This window comes from Alexandromys fortis, unplaced genomic scaffold (genome assembly GCF_014885135.2).
Source record: "Alexandromys fortis isolate MF-2015 unplaced genomic scaffold, M_Fortis_MF-2015_v1.1 scaffold_284, whole genome shotgun sequence".
In the NCBI taxonomy this organism is placed as follows: Eukaryota; Metazoa; Chordata; class Mammalia; order Rodentia; family Cricetidae; genus Alexandromys; species Alexandromys fortis.
Window position 1 is genome coordinate 208,042 of NW_026068160.1, and position 16,190 is coordinate 224,231.

At 53.8% G+C, this 16,190-nt stretch overlaps 1 protein-coding gene across 3 annotated transcripts in view; it reads right to left on the reverse strand.

The window, feature by feature from the left end:
• Window positions 1-16,190, reverse strand: part of Unc13a (unc-13 homolog A) — a 47,369-nt gene that overhangs the window by 9,522 nt on the left and 21,657 nt on the right. For 2 of the 3 annotated variants that reach the window (XR_007589473.1, XM_050127719.1), the window contains exons 19-35: window positions 15,682-15,845; window positions 15,049-15,199; window positions 14,371-14,439; window positions 14,073-14,162; window positions 11,917-12,051; window positions 10,829-10,962; window positions 9,048-9,133; window positions 8,832-8,958; window positions 8,188-8,284; window positions 7,882-8,025; window positions 6,551-6,634; window positions 5,658-5,735; window positions 5,430-5,518; window positions 4,949-5,101; window positions 3,982-4,105; window positions 2,222-2,260; window positions 833-862 (exon numbers count right to left, since the gene is read on the reverse strand). Coding sequence is in view for 2 of the 3 variants with exons in the window: in XM_050127719.1 (XP_049983676.1) it covers window positions 833-862; window positions 2,222-2,260; window positions 3,982-4,105; window positions 4,949-5,101; window positions 5,430-5,518; window positions 5,658-5,735; window positions 6,551-6,634; window positions 7,882-8,025; window positions 8,188-8,284; window positions 8,832-8,958; window positions 9,048-9,133; window positions 10,829-10,962; window positions 11,917-12,051; window positions 14,073-14,162; window positions 14,371-14,439; window positions 15,049-15,199; window positions 15,682-15,845 (1,794 nt within the window). In the remaining variant the exon portion in view is untranslated. The remainder of the gene's footprint in view (window positions 1-832; window positions 863-2,221; window positions 2,261-3,981; window positions 4,106-4,948; window positions 5,102-5,429; window positions 5,519-5,657; window positions 5,736-6,550; window positions 6,635-7,881; window positions 8,026-8,187; window positions 8,285-8,831; window positions 8,959-9,047; window positions 9,134-10,828; window positions 10,963-11,916; window positions 12,052-14,072; window positions 14,163-14,370; window positions 14,440-15,048; window positions 15,200-15,681; window positions 15,846-16,190) is intronic. The other variant, XM_050127720.1, reaches the window with a different exon arrangement.

The window sequence follows — 16,190 nt, forward strand, 5'->3', positions numbered from 1 at the left end:
CAGTGGGGATTCTACTCTGAGGATCCAGAAGATCCCTCACACACTGGCGGCTGTATATACCACGTCTCCCAGAGACACCCACCAGATGGCAATTGTGGTTGTGATAATGCCAGGCAGGTCTAGGTGAAAACCCCAGCTGGGCAGCCCAGACAGGTGACTTAACCCCTCTGAGCCGATGCCCCACACATGGGGGAATCACAGCCACCAGTGGCCTTGAAGGGGTGTGGATGTCTTTGGTGACTCGTTTTCTGTCTTGGTCTCCTCACAGGCAACGAATGCATGGCGGACTGGGTCCCAGCCTGAGAGACACTGCCCAGCTGGAGGGCCTTGCCCCCTCTGGGCCTGGTCTCTCCCTGGATGATTAGGGATTTGTTGGAATGAGCTTGCCCAGGGCATTCTGGTTGGGCTGCTCCAGACTTCTGGAGACCCATGCCATGCTATTCTGTCCTTCCAGGACGGAAGACAAGACCTCACACAGGTCAGGATGGAAGCCAGAATCTGGGCCGGCAAGCTCATCAAGACTTCCACTGCACCACACACCCCTTGAATCAGCCCCACGGCCTCAGGACTCCCCGAGATCGGGAGCCGGAGTTACCTCATTTCCCCTGTTGCACCCACCTGCGCTCCGCTGCGAAGCAGGGACCCTCTTGAGCATCCTTCATGCCTCCTACTGCCCTTCCCTCCCCACCCACAAGCAAGCCAGACAGACAGAGGAAGAAGAATAACGGACAGGGCCACAGGACGCCCCGACGGCACGGACCACAGAGTGGAAGGGGCAGGGAAGGAGAAGGATGGGGTGGGAGCCAGACAGACAGTGAGAGGCCGCGCTTACGTCTGAGTGGCTTGGCAGTTTCACCCTGCCCTGTGGAGAGAACCAGGCGGAGGTCAGAGTTCTGGTGGCTGCTGGGAGGATACTCAGTGGGACTTCCCTGCCCCCTAGAGTCACATCATGAGCTCCCTCCCAGTTATTGAAGCAGATACTAGTTCTCCCCAGCTAAGGCACTTGCTCCTTGACCACAGCATACAGGGGCCTAGAAACTGCAACCCCAGCCTTGGGTGCTGTGGCACTTGAGGAGGAGTCAAGGAGGCTCCAGGTCTCTGCACACACCCCGCATGCACCAAGCCTTTCCTGGGGAGGCCTAACTACAGGAAAATGTCATGATAAACCTACAACTCCTTCAGTGTACACGCACACACAGACACACATACTCACACAGACAGACGCATACACACAGGCTTACACAGGCAGACACGCTCACACACATGCACACAGTCAAACACAAGCATGCACACAGACACATGACACATATATACTCACACATACATGTTCGAAGGTGCACACACAGACACATATGCTCACACAAGCGTGCACACACAGTCAAAAACATGCATGCACACATAGAGACACATGCACTTGCTCACACACACAAGCACACAGGCACACATGCACACACACAGTCAAGCACTTGCATGCACACACACATTTGCTCACATACACACGCACACAGGCACACATGCTCGCACACACACACACAGAGTCAAGCACTTGCATGCACACACAGACACACACATGCTCACACACACAGGCACACATGCTCGCACATACACACATACACACAGTCAAGCACTTTCATGCACACACAGACACACACACATGCTCACATACACAGACACACATGCTCTCACGCACACACACAGAGTCAAGCACTTGCATGCACACACCAATACTTTCTAGATCTGCAAACAGCTTCTGCAGATACTCACACCCATCAAGAATTATTAAATCCCAGGTATAGGAGGCTCACAGGCCAGAACACACATTTTGCGTGATCACATTCAGATCCACACATCTCTCACCCCACATGGATGCTACATGGGTACAGCGCCCCTAGAAAACTGCCTGGGAATGCCCTATGCTCAGCCATAACACAAACACCCATTTAGTGCACAGAGAGGCCTGGCGTATCCTGTACGAGTGCAGAATCAAGCAGCTGCCCACAGCCCCACCTCTGTACAGTAAACATCCATTAAAGCAACAAGAACCTGAGCCTGGAGTTGGGTACACACATCCCTGACTCTGGTGAATGATCTGAGCTCAGTCCCTAAGGACGAGATCAAGAGCCACTTCCCACCGTGGCCTCAGCTGACCTTTGCATGAATGAACGGCAGGAGCACTCTCACCCGGACACCCAGGACCCCGGCAAGCCAAGGCCCTCATTACCTTTTCTAGGCCCTTGCCATGTTTTCTCAAGAGGGTGCCCTGCAGAGACAATGTCACAGCGAGGTCAGGACCCAGGCACATCACACTCACCCATGTGGGAACTGGGGGTAGCACTGGCTAGGGATTGGGGAAAGCTGGGGACCTATGGGAGCTCACTCTTAAGAGAGGGGAAGAAGGGGAGGAACAAGAAGAGAAGGTGTATGATCCTGAGGGAGAAGGAAGGGAGGAGGGGAGGACTAAACAGGAAGGGGGAGGAGGAAGCCAGAAAACAAGGAAGAGGAAAGAGGGAAGAAAAAAAGAGGGAGGAAGGTGGAAGAGGATGGGAAGCAGGGAAGAGGAGGGAGAGAAAGGAGGGAAAGTGGGGACAGAGATGAAGGAAGGGAGGGGAGGGGAGAGAAAGAGGAGCAGGAGAAAAGAGAGCCAGAACCAGAGAAAGCCCAAGGTAAAAGCCACTGTTAAAATATAAGCCATTTACATTTGGTGTACAAAGGAGCCCACTGGATCCCAGGTTAGCAGAAGCACCCCACTCCACACTGAGACAGATCCAAATCCGAGAAATCTCTGGCACATGCTTGTGGCCTGAGCCAGGTGGCCTCTCTCCCAGCCTTGGTTTTCCTCATCAAATTGATTGGATTGAGACCTCCTCCCTCAGAGGGTTGCCGTGAAGGTGACCTGCCACAAGCCATCGGTATCATGTATTCCTTTATGCTCTTTCTACAACTGTAACCTGGGCACCGGCGTGAAGCTACGAAGTGGCTACAGAGACCCAAGTCGTGCCCACTGGCAAGGTGAGCTTGGGACAAAGTAAAATGTCACGGTGGCCTAGCCTGACCCACAAAGGGCGTGGAAGATGGGTTTTCTGAGGTGCACAGGTCACTGGGGAGCATTTGGAGGCCTCCATCCCTCCCTGCCACTCTCACAGCTCGGAATCCTGGTAAGAAGATCCACTTCCCAGGCCATGGTCTGGGCAAAGCAGTGACACCCAGACTGCCTGACAGCTGCATCTCCAGCTGGTCCTCCCGATGTGCAGGTGTGAGCACTAGTGTGTGCACTAGGGGAGTGTGCACTAGTGGTGTGTGCGCTAGTGGTTGCGCACTAGGGGAGTCATGAGGGCACACTGCATGCAGAAGGGAAGACCCCACCCCTGCCTCTGTCTGCTTCTGAGACTGGGTGGCTTCCATCTAAGGGACAGGGACAGGGTTGGACATGACAGAGTGGGCTGACAATGTGGATGTAGCCCTGCTTTGAGTCTGGGAGGTCTCCCAGCCCCACCCCTCTCAATGCCCACCCCCCCAGCACACAGATACAAAGTCAGGATGAGGGGAGGAGGGGCACTGGAAGGGTGGGGGTAGCCCCAGTCCAGACACACAGCGAAAGACCGACGACGATGAACAGACAGATGGACAAACGGCTCTCTACTTACAATCATCTGCCAGCCGGAATGGGGGCAGGGTGGGGAGAGGGGAATAAGTCACTGTGAGTGGCCCTGGGAGGGCCCAGTGTGGTTGGGAGGACACTGAGGCACTGACACCCCCCAGCCCTGGCCCTGCCCAGAGGGTCCTCAGCTCCCAGCTACAGGCACTGGCTGAGGCCTCTCCACCCTCCTCCCCCTGTAAGCCCACCTAGGGCATCCTGCCACCAGCCCTGGGCCCTTCATCTTAATGTCACCCTGGAAGACACACCTGAGTGACCCTACTGATCCCTGGTGTCATTACCCTCCCCCCCCCCCGGAGGTGCACTTTCCGGGGCGCGGGCCTCACCGTCTGGTCTGTGAGTGGCGGCAGAACGATGGTCTTCTCCATGGTGTTCATCACCAGCTTCCACAGCTCCTTCAGCACGCGCTTCAGAACCGTCTTCTCGCAGATTTTGGCAAACAGGGTGAGGCTGGGGGTGAGGCTGGGGTCAGTGAGAAGGACCACCCAGGCCCCTTCCCTCCACACACAGGCATGACCTGGCAGGGGGACCATGCATGGTGTATGTGGCGGGAAAGGAGACAGAAGGGGTCTGGGGGGAAAGCCTGGCTGTCAGGGTGAAGGGGGTGGCTACGCAGTGTTGAAGGAAGACACGCCAGGATGCCAATATGGAGGAACACTGGGAGACGGGAGATCAGATAACACGAGGGCTTGGGTCAGGGCCAAGGACAGAGACAGGATGGGCAAGTGAGCCAAGTGAAGCCCAGACAATTCATGACATGACTAGTGGGCTGGAGGAAGGGGACAGTGGCCAGCACACATTTCCCAGCAAATCTACCTACCACAGCCCCAAATCCACCAGCACTATTCACAGCTCACCCAACTGTCAGTGCTCCACACACACACCTCTCACCGTCCCTCACACACACACACACCTCTCACCGTCCCTCACACACACACACACCTCTCACCGTCCCTCACACACACACACCTCTCACCGTCCCTCACACACACACACACCTCTCACCGTCCCTCACACACACACACACACACCTCTCACCGTCCCTCACACACACACAGCTCTCACCGTCCCTCACACACACACACCTCTCACTGTCCCTCACACACACACAGCTCTCACCGTCCCTCACACACAAGGACCTGTCCACTGTATTTTAAGCACTGGTAAGTATTCTGTGCCAGCCTGCCTTGCCTCATGTCATCAATCTTGTGCCAGCCACGGGAGCGGCAACAGGCCTTTGCTATTCACAGATACACATGTCTGTCCCCCCAGCCCTCCTGGCTCCATCCTCACTTGCTGTCCAGCAGGTCCATAATTGGCTGCAGCACGTTGTCAGCATCCTGGGCCACACTGCTGCAGGCACTGGCGGGCACGTTGCCTGTGCCTTTTACCTGGCTCAGGATGTCACCCATCTGTTTGACACACTCCTCGATGTGCGGCTGGAAGCTGTGGGCACAGTGAAGAGGTCTCGACCTGGCTCTGGCCTGGGTCCCTGTCCCCAGCACCCGAGTGAAGGCACACAATAACGCTGTCCCGCCCGAGATGCCTGTACGTGGACATCCAGCTGCTGGTGATGTCATCACTGCTGTCCACTATGGCCAAACTGGTAAGCGATTCACCCAAGCCTCACAGCCAGGCTGTGAGAAAGCTGGATCTGAACTCCCAATTCCCCTGACTGAGCCTTAACTCTGTCCCTGGTATGAAATGAGTACAAGACACCCAAGGCTTGGGGTCATCCCTGCTCATGGGTTCCTACCCCAGAGATGCCCCTCACCTGGTGGCGAACACGTGGCTGAGCTCATCCAGGACGCTGTTGAGTTTCACCTGCAGGTCCTTCAGGGTGCCACTGGCCTCGGCGTCCAGCTGAGGGAGCAAGAGCCTTAACGCATCCCTGCTTTCTCATGTCCCTGGGAAGTTGTCTGAGGGGCTGGGAAGGAAACTGAGGCACAGGCAGCCAAGCCTGCTGTCCAGGATCTCAGTCCTAGCCCACCCCATCACTCACCTCCTTCCCACCCATCGCCTCAAACATCTTCTCCAGTTGGACCCGCAGCTGCTGCGTGTTGTTCATGAGGATGCAGGGCTGGGAAGAGTGAGAATCAGGCTGGCGACTCCCCACCACCTCCTGGGAATCAGGGAACTGGGGTCCCTGGACATGCATGAGCTGGGGTATGGTCCCTTGGGTGAGATCGGGGAGGCTACAAGAGCATCACCCTGGGACACATGCCGGGCGTGGGTACCACAGAGGAGTGGGAAGTCCTCAGGGCCCTCCTACCTCTGCTGACACTGCTGATCTAGTTACACCCTAACGGCTCCACTAAAAACACTCAGTGACACATGGGGGAGCATGTCCTCACCCTCGCGGGCACACACGGGACTCCCCCAGACTCACAGGCTCAGACACAGACATGAGCCATTCACGACCCAGTCCTCAGCACAGATAGACAGGTGGGAACAGAGGGACACAGTTGTCACCCCAGCTCTTAGAAGGTGGGGACAGAGGACCGGGCCAGCCTGGGCTACACAGTGAATTGGAGGCCACATTGGCCTATACAGCAAGACTGAGGCTAACCTGGGGTATGTGGGAAGCTCAAATCCAGCCTGGACTCCATTTTGAGAGCTTGTCTTAAAAATCCAACCACCAAATCACCACCACCAAACTGCACACTACCAACCACCAAATCACCACCACCAAACCGCACACTATCAGGCCCAGACAGACTGTGCAGGTTCACACAAACATACTCAAGCACACTTGTCTATGTCCCTCAGCAGAATTTGGTGCCCTAAACCTTGTGTCATATCTTGGGGTAGGAAGGGACCCTTGGACCCTAAGGGAAGCTGAGTGGGGTGAGGAGGGCTGGGGCAGGGCGGGATGGGGCAGGAGTCCCCGGTCACCACTTTCTCTTTCTCCTTGGAACAGTAGGAGGCGAAGTCCTTGGAGATGATGTCGGCGTACTGCAGAAGCACGTTGCTGATGGTCTGAGGACACAGACACGGGTGAGAGGGGCTGTGGTCTGGGGAACCCTGGTCACCAGGCACCAACAACATTTACTGCAGACGTGGTGACTTGGTGTGGCACAGCCTGTCAGAGGACAGCCCCTCCCCCAGGGGCTTGTTTGCTCTGCAATAGCTCCTGGGTGTTTGTTTTTGTTTGTTTGCTTGGTTTTTTGTTTGTTTGTTTTTGTTTTTGTTTTTGAGACAAGGTCTGGCTGTGTGACTGAGATTGGCCTCAAACTCCTGACCTTGCTGCCCTGGTCTGTATTAAATACAGGGTCCACCACTGCTCATGAGCTCTGCTCGGCTTCGAAGGAACCAACCGAGGTATTAATCTCCTGATCACCAGCGTGACCTGATCCCACGTGGAATCCAGACACCAGCCTTTAATCCCCAGCTAAGTGACCATCCAGTCAAAGTCACCCAAAGCCAGCTCTGCATATGGGGGCTCTGACATTGGAGATCCCCAAGTCCATTAGCCCAAAATGGAACACTCACCTCCCCAACTCTCTGATTTCCTTGGGTTGATGATTGCTTTGTTTTTTTTTTTTTTTTTTTTTTTTTTTTTTTTTTTTTTTTTTTTTTTTTTTTTTTTTTTTTTTTTTTTTTTTTTTTTTTTTTTCTTTGTGTAGTGCTGGGAATTAGAGCCCTGGGCCTCACACACACTATCCAAGTTCTCCACCACTGAGCTGTACGCCCAGCCTCTCAGTTCTCACCTCCCCAACATAGGTGTGTGCGTGCACGTGTGTGTGTGTGTGTGTGAGTGAGAGAGAGAGAGAGAGAGAGAGAGAGAGAGAGAGAGAGAGAGAGAGAGAGAGAGAGAGAGAGAGAGAGAGAACGTGTGTAATCATGTGTGCCTGTGTAGGACAGACTTGTAGAAGCCAGTCCCTCTACCCGAGGGATGGGGTAGGACTCCGGTGCTCCGCTGGTGGCAGGCACCTTCACTCACTGAGCCCCACAGTATTCCTCCTCGATTGTTTGTTTCCCCTAGAGTTATCAATTAACTTCTGTCACCTGCCTAGTTTTTCCTTTTTTTGTGGCGCTGGGGATGACTCTGGAGCCCTGTATACACTGAATCAAGCTTTCCTGCAAAACTGGCCCCGCCCCTCAACTTCCGTAACAGCGCCAGTCTCCCTCTCCCACAGCCCTGAGAGCAACCTAACTTTAGACGTGGCTCACCTCCACATCACCCCAGCCCCGCCCCTACCCGCAACGCCACCGATCCTGCGCACCTTAGCGAAGCGCCTCATGTAGTGGCCCACGATCTGGGGGTCAGGACACTCCAGCTTTTTGATGATCTCGAAGCTCTGGTTAAGCTGGGAGAAGACGTCCACCACGGAGCAGGAGAACAGGGCATGCTCCGATGTCTGCTGGAACTACAGGAAGGGACAGGCTGGACCACCGCATCAACTCCGGGGCGGTCTGGGCCCCGGGACGGTGGAGGCCTTGGCTGGAGGATGCCCGGAGGAGGGCACCCACAAGCAAGACATGGACAATGGACACCATCAACCGCGGGCCACCACCCAGTGCCTCCTTACCCCGTCCTTCTTGTCTCGCTCCAGCGCACCATGTAGGAAATCCCGGGACACCTCCTCATTCTCGTCTAACCATTGGATGACGAAGGGTTCGAACCACCTGGAAGAGAACAGCTCATCTGGGACACCCCTCAGACTCTATGGCCAGCCCTGCCCCACCCGCTGGCTGCCGATTCTGCTTCTGAAGTGGTAATGAGGTTCAGGCTTTAATCCCTGGATTCTGTCCCCAGCTTCCACTCCCACCCTCACTGGGTTTCAGTAATTTCAGTTTGGTTAAAGTTTTTTTTTAATAGTTATTTAAATAGGGGGTTGATGTAGCCCAAGCTACCCTTAAATGTACCTTACTATGTATGTAAGGATGACTCTGAAGGGGGAGGAAGATGGGAAAGAGGAGGGAAGAGGGGGAGAGGAAGGAGGGAAGGGGGAGAGGGGAAGGAATGAAGAGGGGGAGGGGGAGGGGGAGGAAGGAAGAGGGGGAGGGGAAGAGGGAGTTTTCAGCCTCTGTAGAGTAAAAAACATTTCAGTCATGGCTTGTTTCAATATGGCGGCTTCCTTCTTCCCCATCCGTGAACCATCCCATGCAGTGGGTGTCAGGTTCACTGTCCTGAGAAACAGGGAGCTGGGGTCCGGCCCTCCTAGGCACTTACGCAGGGTACTCTGGCACTCGGTCTTTGAAGGCGGGCAGTTCGGTCACGTACTCATTGTACAGCCACTTGACCTTGAAGTGCAGGTTCATGTAGTCTGCGCTCTTGCATAGCCTGTGCTTGTCATGTTCTGGGGGGGGGGGGGGGGACAGAGACTCAGCCCAGAGGCCTGGGGCTCCAGGCAGGGCTCCAGGGTCCAGCCTGGGCCCACGGACTCACCCTCCATGGCGTACTTCATGTCTTGAGCAAACAGGCTCCACATCACCTCGGCGCTGATCTTTCCCACATTCAGTTCCTGCGGAAACCTGGGAAAGGGCAGAGAAACCTGAGCTAACTGGTAGGGAACACTTGGACTTCCTGATGCAGGTCAGAGGGTCTCAGCTCACCAAAGCATCTGCCTGCCTCTCTCTCATACTGCTCAGCTGCCCATTGGGTCAGCCATCTATCTGCTCACGACTCATCCACCTACCCACTCACCTACCCATCATTCCCACCCCCACTCACCTGCCCACCCCACTCACCTACCCATTATTCCCACCCCCACTCACCTGCCCACCCCCACTCACCTGCCCACCCCACTCACCTACCCATCATTCCCACTCCCACTCACCTACCCATCCACCCTTTCCCCACCCCACTCCAGTGCTCAGTTTGGAAGAAACAGACTTGATACCTCCTTTAGCTATTTGATAAATGTCTCACATAGGCCACGCCGCTCCATATGGTGCCCACATTCCCACACAGTTGCTCGGCGCACAACACTGTGCATTGCACACTGTGTGTGCAAAACTGTGTGTGATTTATCTGTTGTTTATGGTCCCTCCACGTTGCCAAGGCCACCCTTAAACTCGAACCCAGATCCTCCTGCTAGCCTCATGGACAGCTGGGCCACATGTGTTTGCTGGGCATGTAGCCACAGCATTCTAAATCAAAACTCATTTCTAGGCCAGTGGGACAGCTCCGTGGTAAAGGGACTTGTCACTAAGCCGAAGACCTGGGTTCAGTCCCCAGAGTCCTCATGGTGGAGGGAGAGAACCGACTCCCACAATGCCCTGTGACTATGATACACATACACACAGGACCCAGGTTCAAGTCCCACCACCCCCAGTAGCTCACAATCATCTCTAACTCCAGTTCCTGAGATCTAATGCCCTCTTCTGGCCTCCACGGACACCAGGCACAAACACGCAGGCATAACACCCAAACATATGAAAGGGCAATATTTGTTAAAATAAAGTAAAATTTAAGAAAATATTTTTGCTTTTTTGAGACAGGGTTTCATTGTATAACAGTTCAGGCTGTCCTAGAACTATCTCTGTAGACCAGGCTGGCCTTGAACTCCCAGAGGCTGCCTCTGCCTCCCAAAGGCTGGGATTTATGGTGTGTGCTACCAGTGCCCCAAATAAAATTTTCACTAAAAAAATGTTGAAGTTCACACCCCATCTATAAACACATATACAGTTAAGTTTGTGTGATCAGACACTAAATTCCATAGGACCTGCATCTCAGGCCTGTCCTCTTGGCTTCTCAGGAGACTCAGGCGGGGATCAACCTGGGCTACACAGTGAGTGTGAGGCCAGCTTTATGGAGACCATACCTCAAAATAAAAAAGCAAAAAGAGGACTGGAGAGATGGCTCAGCGGTTAAGAGCACTGACTGCTCTTCCAGAGGACCTAAGTTCAATTCCCACGTGGAGCTCACAACTGTTGGTAATAACAGTTCCAGGGAATCTAACACTCTCACACTGACATACATCCAGCCAAAACACCAATGCACATAAAATATAAATAAGACATTTCAAATAAAAAGAAAGTCCTGTGTTTAAAAAAAAAAAGTAAAAAGAAAGCCATATGGGGCCCCTCACACACACACACACACACACACACACACACACACACACACACATTTTGAGCTGTCAGAATGGGACCAGTGTCACTCTGGGACCAAGGACCCAGTCACACACTGCTGAAGGGCCACACATGGCCTCAGCTTGCGCTCACTGGTTGAGGCATGGCGTGTAGGAATTCTTATCCTCCTCGATGATGGACACGATGAGTGTGATCAGCTTGGACCAGAAGTCCAGGTTCTTGATGCTGGGGCCCTGCTCCTCTGGGGGGACCTCCCCCTTCTTGGCCTGAAAGGGGCAAAGGAGACGCTGCTGAGAAGCTGGTGTGGGCGGGAGCCAGGGAGACCAGGGCAGACTGCTGCCTCAGGCTGCAAAGAAAGCAAGCAACAAGTGCGGGCCAGCTGGTGCATGCTGGACCTAGAGGCTGCGGCCGTCATCCTCCACTACAGCCAAAGCCAACCTGGGCTACATAGGATCCTCACTGCAAACAAACAAATAAACTAAAAAGAAATTCAACTTAAGCCGCTGTTTCCTTTTCTTTCCTGAGACAGAGGCTGGAGATGTAGCCCAGGCTAGCCTGGAACTGTCCATCTCGTGTCTCAGCATCCTGAGGGCCAGGCCTGAGGAGGCAGCACCACACCTGACGGTCAGCATTGTGGTTTATGTCTTATTTACTTTTGTATGTGTCAGGGTGGGCATGTGTCCTACAGCATGCTAGGTCAGAGGACAGCTTCTTCTACCATGTGGGCCCCAGGGACACACCGCAGGCAACCAGGCTACGTCCTCGGAGCCCTCTTACCAGCCCTCAAGTTTCTCTTTTCTTTTAAAGATATTTTATTTTATGTGGGTGTCTGCTTGTCTGTATGTGCACGGTGCAGTAGGGTGCCCAAGGGGACAAGGAGTAGAGCTGGAAGTGGATGCAAGGGCTGGGTGGGTGGGTGGGTGCTGTGTCCTCTGGAAGAGCAGTGAGCGCTCATCTCTCCAGACCCTGATCACTGAACCTTGCACAAATGGAGGCTCTCCTAGTCTTGAGGCTTTAACCCAAACTCACCAAGCACATTCTTGAGGGCCTACTGTGTGCTCGGTGCTAAGCCTTCAATTGGAGGGCACCAAACACGTTTTTTCTTATTCAGGCCACTCCATGATATGTGACTCCTAACCCCAAATCCCAGAAGAAAATCCCGAGGGCCTAAGAATAGTGTGGTCCCTGACACCCGAGCAGGTGACCCATGCAGGCCTCACCGGGTCCGTCTGGTACTCGCGCCCATACAGCTCGTGGCAGTTGTTGAAGATGTACTCGTAGGTAGAGTTGAGGCAGGCCTTCACGCAGTCCTTCACCACCTGGCTGGCACGTGGGGGGCTCTGCAGCTCCTGAACCTGAAGGCAGAGGCAGGCCCAGTGAGGACAGCCAGGACAGCGACATCCTGATGTTGCTGTGTGTTGACTGCCTGGTGGTTTTTCCCACAATGTTCTAGCTGTTTATGATTTATTTGTCTTGATCTGTAGACCACGCTGCCCTCCACCTGCGAGAGATCCCCTGCCTCTGCTTCCTGAGTGCTGCGGTTAAAGGTGTGTGTGTGTGTGTGTGGTGTGCGTGTTGTATGTGTATGTGTAGCATGTATGTGTGTGTGTTGTATGTGGTGTATGTATGTGTGTGGTGTGCGTGGTATGTGGTGTGTGTGGTATGTGTGGTGTGTGTCGTGTGCATGTGGTGTGTGTGGTGTGTGTTTGTGGTGTGTGTGGTGTGCATGGTGTGTGGTGTATGGTATGTGTGTGTGGTGTGTATGTGGTGTGTGTATATGTGTGTGTATGTGTGTAGTGTGTGTTTATGGTGTATGTGGTGTGTGGTATGTGTGAGTATGTGTGGTGTGTGTGTGGTGTGTATATGTGTGTGTAGTGTGTTTATGGTGTGTGTGGTGTGTGTGTGGTGTGTGTGGTGTGTGTGGTGTGTGTGTGGTATGTGTGAGTATGTGTGCTGTGTGTGTGGTGTGTATATGTGTGTGGTGTGTGTGGTATGTGTGAGTATGTGTGGTGTGTGTGTATATGTGTGTGTGGTGTGTGTATATGTGTGTGTGGTCTGTTTATAGTGTGGTGTGTGTGTATGTGTGGTGTGTGCACATACATGTGCAGGTCAGAGGACAACCTGTGAGAGTCAGTTCTCACCCTCCACCTGTGGACCCAGGAAACTGAACTCACGTCCTCAGCCTTGGTGGCCAGCGTCCACTCACCATACTGCTGGCCCCCACTGTGTGTTTAAGGACAGATTGTAGCAGTGGCCACAGTCAAACTGTAGGTAAAAGGGCCAGGGAAAGAAACATCTTTATCCCTGAACCCAGAACTTTAGTCCTGAGTCTGAAACCAGTGCCAAAGAAACACACTTTGAAGCCTTTAATCCCAGCACTTGGGAGGCAGAGGCAGGTGGATCTCTGTGAGTTCGAGGCCAGCCTGGTCTACAAGAGCTAGTTCCAGGACAGGAACCAAAAGCTACAGAGAAACCCTGTCTCGAAAAACAAAACAAAACAAACAACAACAAAAAAGACACACACTTTGTCCCTAGAATTAGAGCCAGTGAAAGAAATGTGCCCTGGCCTTAAGATTAGAGACAACAGGCTAAACGGGATCAGTGAAAGAAACACGGCTTGGCCCTAAAATCAGAGCCATCTCTGCCCCTGAACAACTAAACTAACCAATCCCTGAACAAGAAACCTAATCAATGCCTCTTCTCCCTGGGAAAACGCCACCCTAAGAAGCCCTATATAAGTCCCTCTGCCTGTTCAGTAGGAGGTTGTGTTTGACCACCCTGGCAGAGGCAGCGGCTCTCCCGGACTCCTTCCAGTCTTCATTCACCAGGAAACCTTGCTGAGATGCTCCCTTAGGGGCAAGGCTGAGCAGAACTGAACAGAAGAACCTTTGGGGACGCTCCCTTAGGGTTAAGCAAGGCTGAGCAGGAAAAGTAACAACTTTTCACTGGAGCCTGGAGAGGTTGCTACATTTCTTCAGGGGCTTCCCCTTTAGCAGAGTGTTAGCAAAAGAAGTAACATCTTAGGCTGAAGAAGCGATAGCTCGGCTAGGACGTTCTCTAAAGCGAGCAGAGAACTCAGCTGTGTAGCCACTCTCCAGCAGCGGAGCAGGATTGCTATATCCTGTGGGGACACCGTTCCCCACCACACCCCAACTTCAGGTAATCTGGCTTCCGGACAAGTCAGGAACCTTTCCCTCCAGGGCTGAGCTGTCCTATTGTGGCCCCAGCCTCCAGAACTGTCCTATTGCGGCTCTAAGTATAGCTTGACTTCCCGAGAGGTCAGGATAAATCTTTGCAGCTCCAGAGCTGCACAGACCACTAGGATTCTTCACAAGGCTGTGTGAGGACAGAGAGGGCCTGCCTGCGGGACACCCACCTTCATCCGGAAGAACGTGATGCTGGTGAGGAGGTCCACCGTGGACTTGAGGTCCTGCAGCCGCTCGGGGCTGCTGGCTGGAAAGTTGTTCTGTTGGCATCAGGTGTGTGATGAGAGACAAGGGACAGTGGGACACGGTGACAGCCCCCAGTGTCAGCACACTGGGTCAGGGATGTCCATATAGGGATACAGGAGCTTGTGCAGGCTGCACTGGGTCCCCAGGCCCTCTCCTCTGGGTGACTGCCTCCCAGGGATACAAATTTCAGGGGTGGAAGACTTGGGCACAAGAGCCTCTCACCCGGTACATGGACAGGTCGATCCTCAGGGAGTTGTGTAGCTGATCCAGAAGCTTCACAAAGCGCTCTTTCTAAGTGAAGATGAAGGAGAGTGGAAGTGGGGCTGCGGGTCTCACTGAACATTGGTTGAAAATCTGAGTGCATCACCACCCAGCCAAACCCCATTTCTTCTAGGTTGTTCTTTAAAGATTCATTTTGTATATGAGTGCTCTATCTGCATGTTTGCCTGCGTGGCAGAAGAGGGCATCAGCTCCCATCATATTTGTTGTGAGTCACCATGTGGGTGCTGAACTCGTGCCTCTAGAAGAGCAGCCAGTGCTCTTAACTGCTGAATCATTTCTCCAGCACCTCTTTCTAGTTTTTTGGCACAAAGTCCCTGTGTCCCAGGCTGAGTTGGACTTGGAAATCCTCCTGCCTCAGCCTCCTGAGAGCTGGGATGACAACCAGGTATGTCACCATGCTCGCTTTGCCTGGTGCTGGGGATGGAGACCAGAGCCTCATCCATCCTAGGCAAGCACTGAGCTACGGCGCTCTTCCCACTGTCCCACTACGCACAAGCACTCCGCCCGCTCCTACCGTCTGATTCCATCCTCACAGCCAGGCACACTGAGGTTCTAAGGCAGATAAGCACGGGGCAGAGGCACACAGGAATTGTGTCCAGCCCTGCCCCTGAGACTGACCCCAAAGTTGGAGGCGGCGAAGCGGTCGGAGGCAGACACGTTGGTGGAGGCGGTAGTGTGTGCGTAGTAGGCATTGATGTTGGCAAGCAGGGTGCTCATGACAGCGGGTACCCCAGGGCACATGTACTTGGAGGAGAGGCAGGCAAAGTGGCTGGCAGGTGAAAGCGGGATGCACTGAGTCTGGGAACCAAGACTGTGGGGTCCCTAGAACTCCAAGACACCACCTGGGAGTCAGCTCCTCTTCCCACAGCTTCCCCTTGGCCTGGCTCTGCCCTTAGAGTCCAGGTAATATCTGTGCCCTTTCTTCCATGTTTTTTAATTTAACTTTTGAGACAGGGTCTCATATATCCCAGGCTGGATTAAAACTCAATAGATAGCCATGAATGACCCTGAGTTCCTGATCCTTCTGTTTCGGTCCCAAGAGCTGATGCCTCAGGAATGGGCCATTTCCTGGCCCTTTTCCTGGCCCTTTTCCATCCGTTTGCCTGGGGCACCACATCTCTCTACCTCTCTCCGACTCCCTGGCCACCCCTTCCAATAGAGGCATCTTGATAACTGCCAGAGATACGAGACACTCCCCTCCCCAGATCTCCAGTGTCGCCCCAGACACCCGCCCACCCACTGTGCCCTCACGTCATGGCTTGGTAGATGGACTCCACGCCATAGCGCATGGCAAACTCGTCCACGATCTCCTGGGCCGTCTCATCATAGTAAACTTTCCAGGCATCGTCACCTTTGGCATCAGGGATCTTCACCACACCATTGTTCTGCACATCCGTCACAAAGTGGAACAGGTTCTGCATCAGAGACACAGGATACCAGGAATGAGGAGGAGCCCAGAGGACAAATTCACTTAACACATCCTTCCAGTCACTCAACCATGTGCTGGCACCATCCTCCTCCTCATCACCAGGTTTCACATTTACACCCATTTACCCACACACCCATCTGCTCATCCATCCATCCATACCCCACCTATCAACCCATCCATCCTTCCATCCATCCACCCACCCACCCACCCATCCATCCACCCACCCACTAACCCACCCATCCATCCACCCACCCATCCACCCACCTATCCATCCATCCATCCATCAACCCACCCACCCACCCATCCATCCACCCACCCACTCACCCACCCA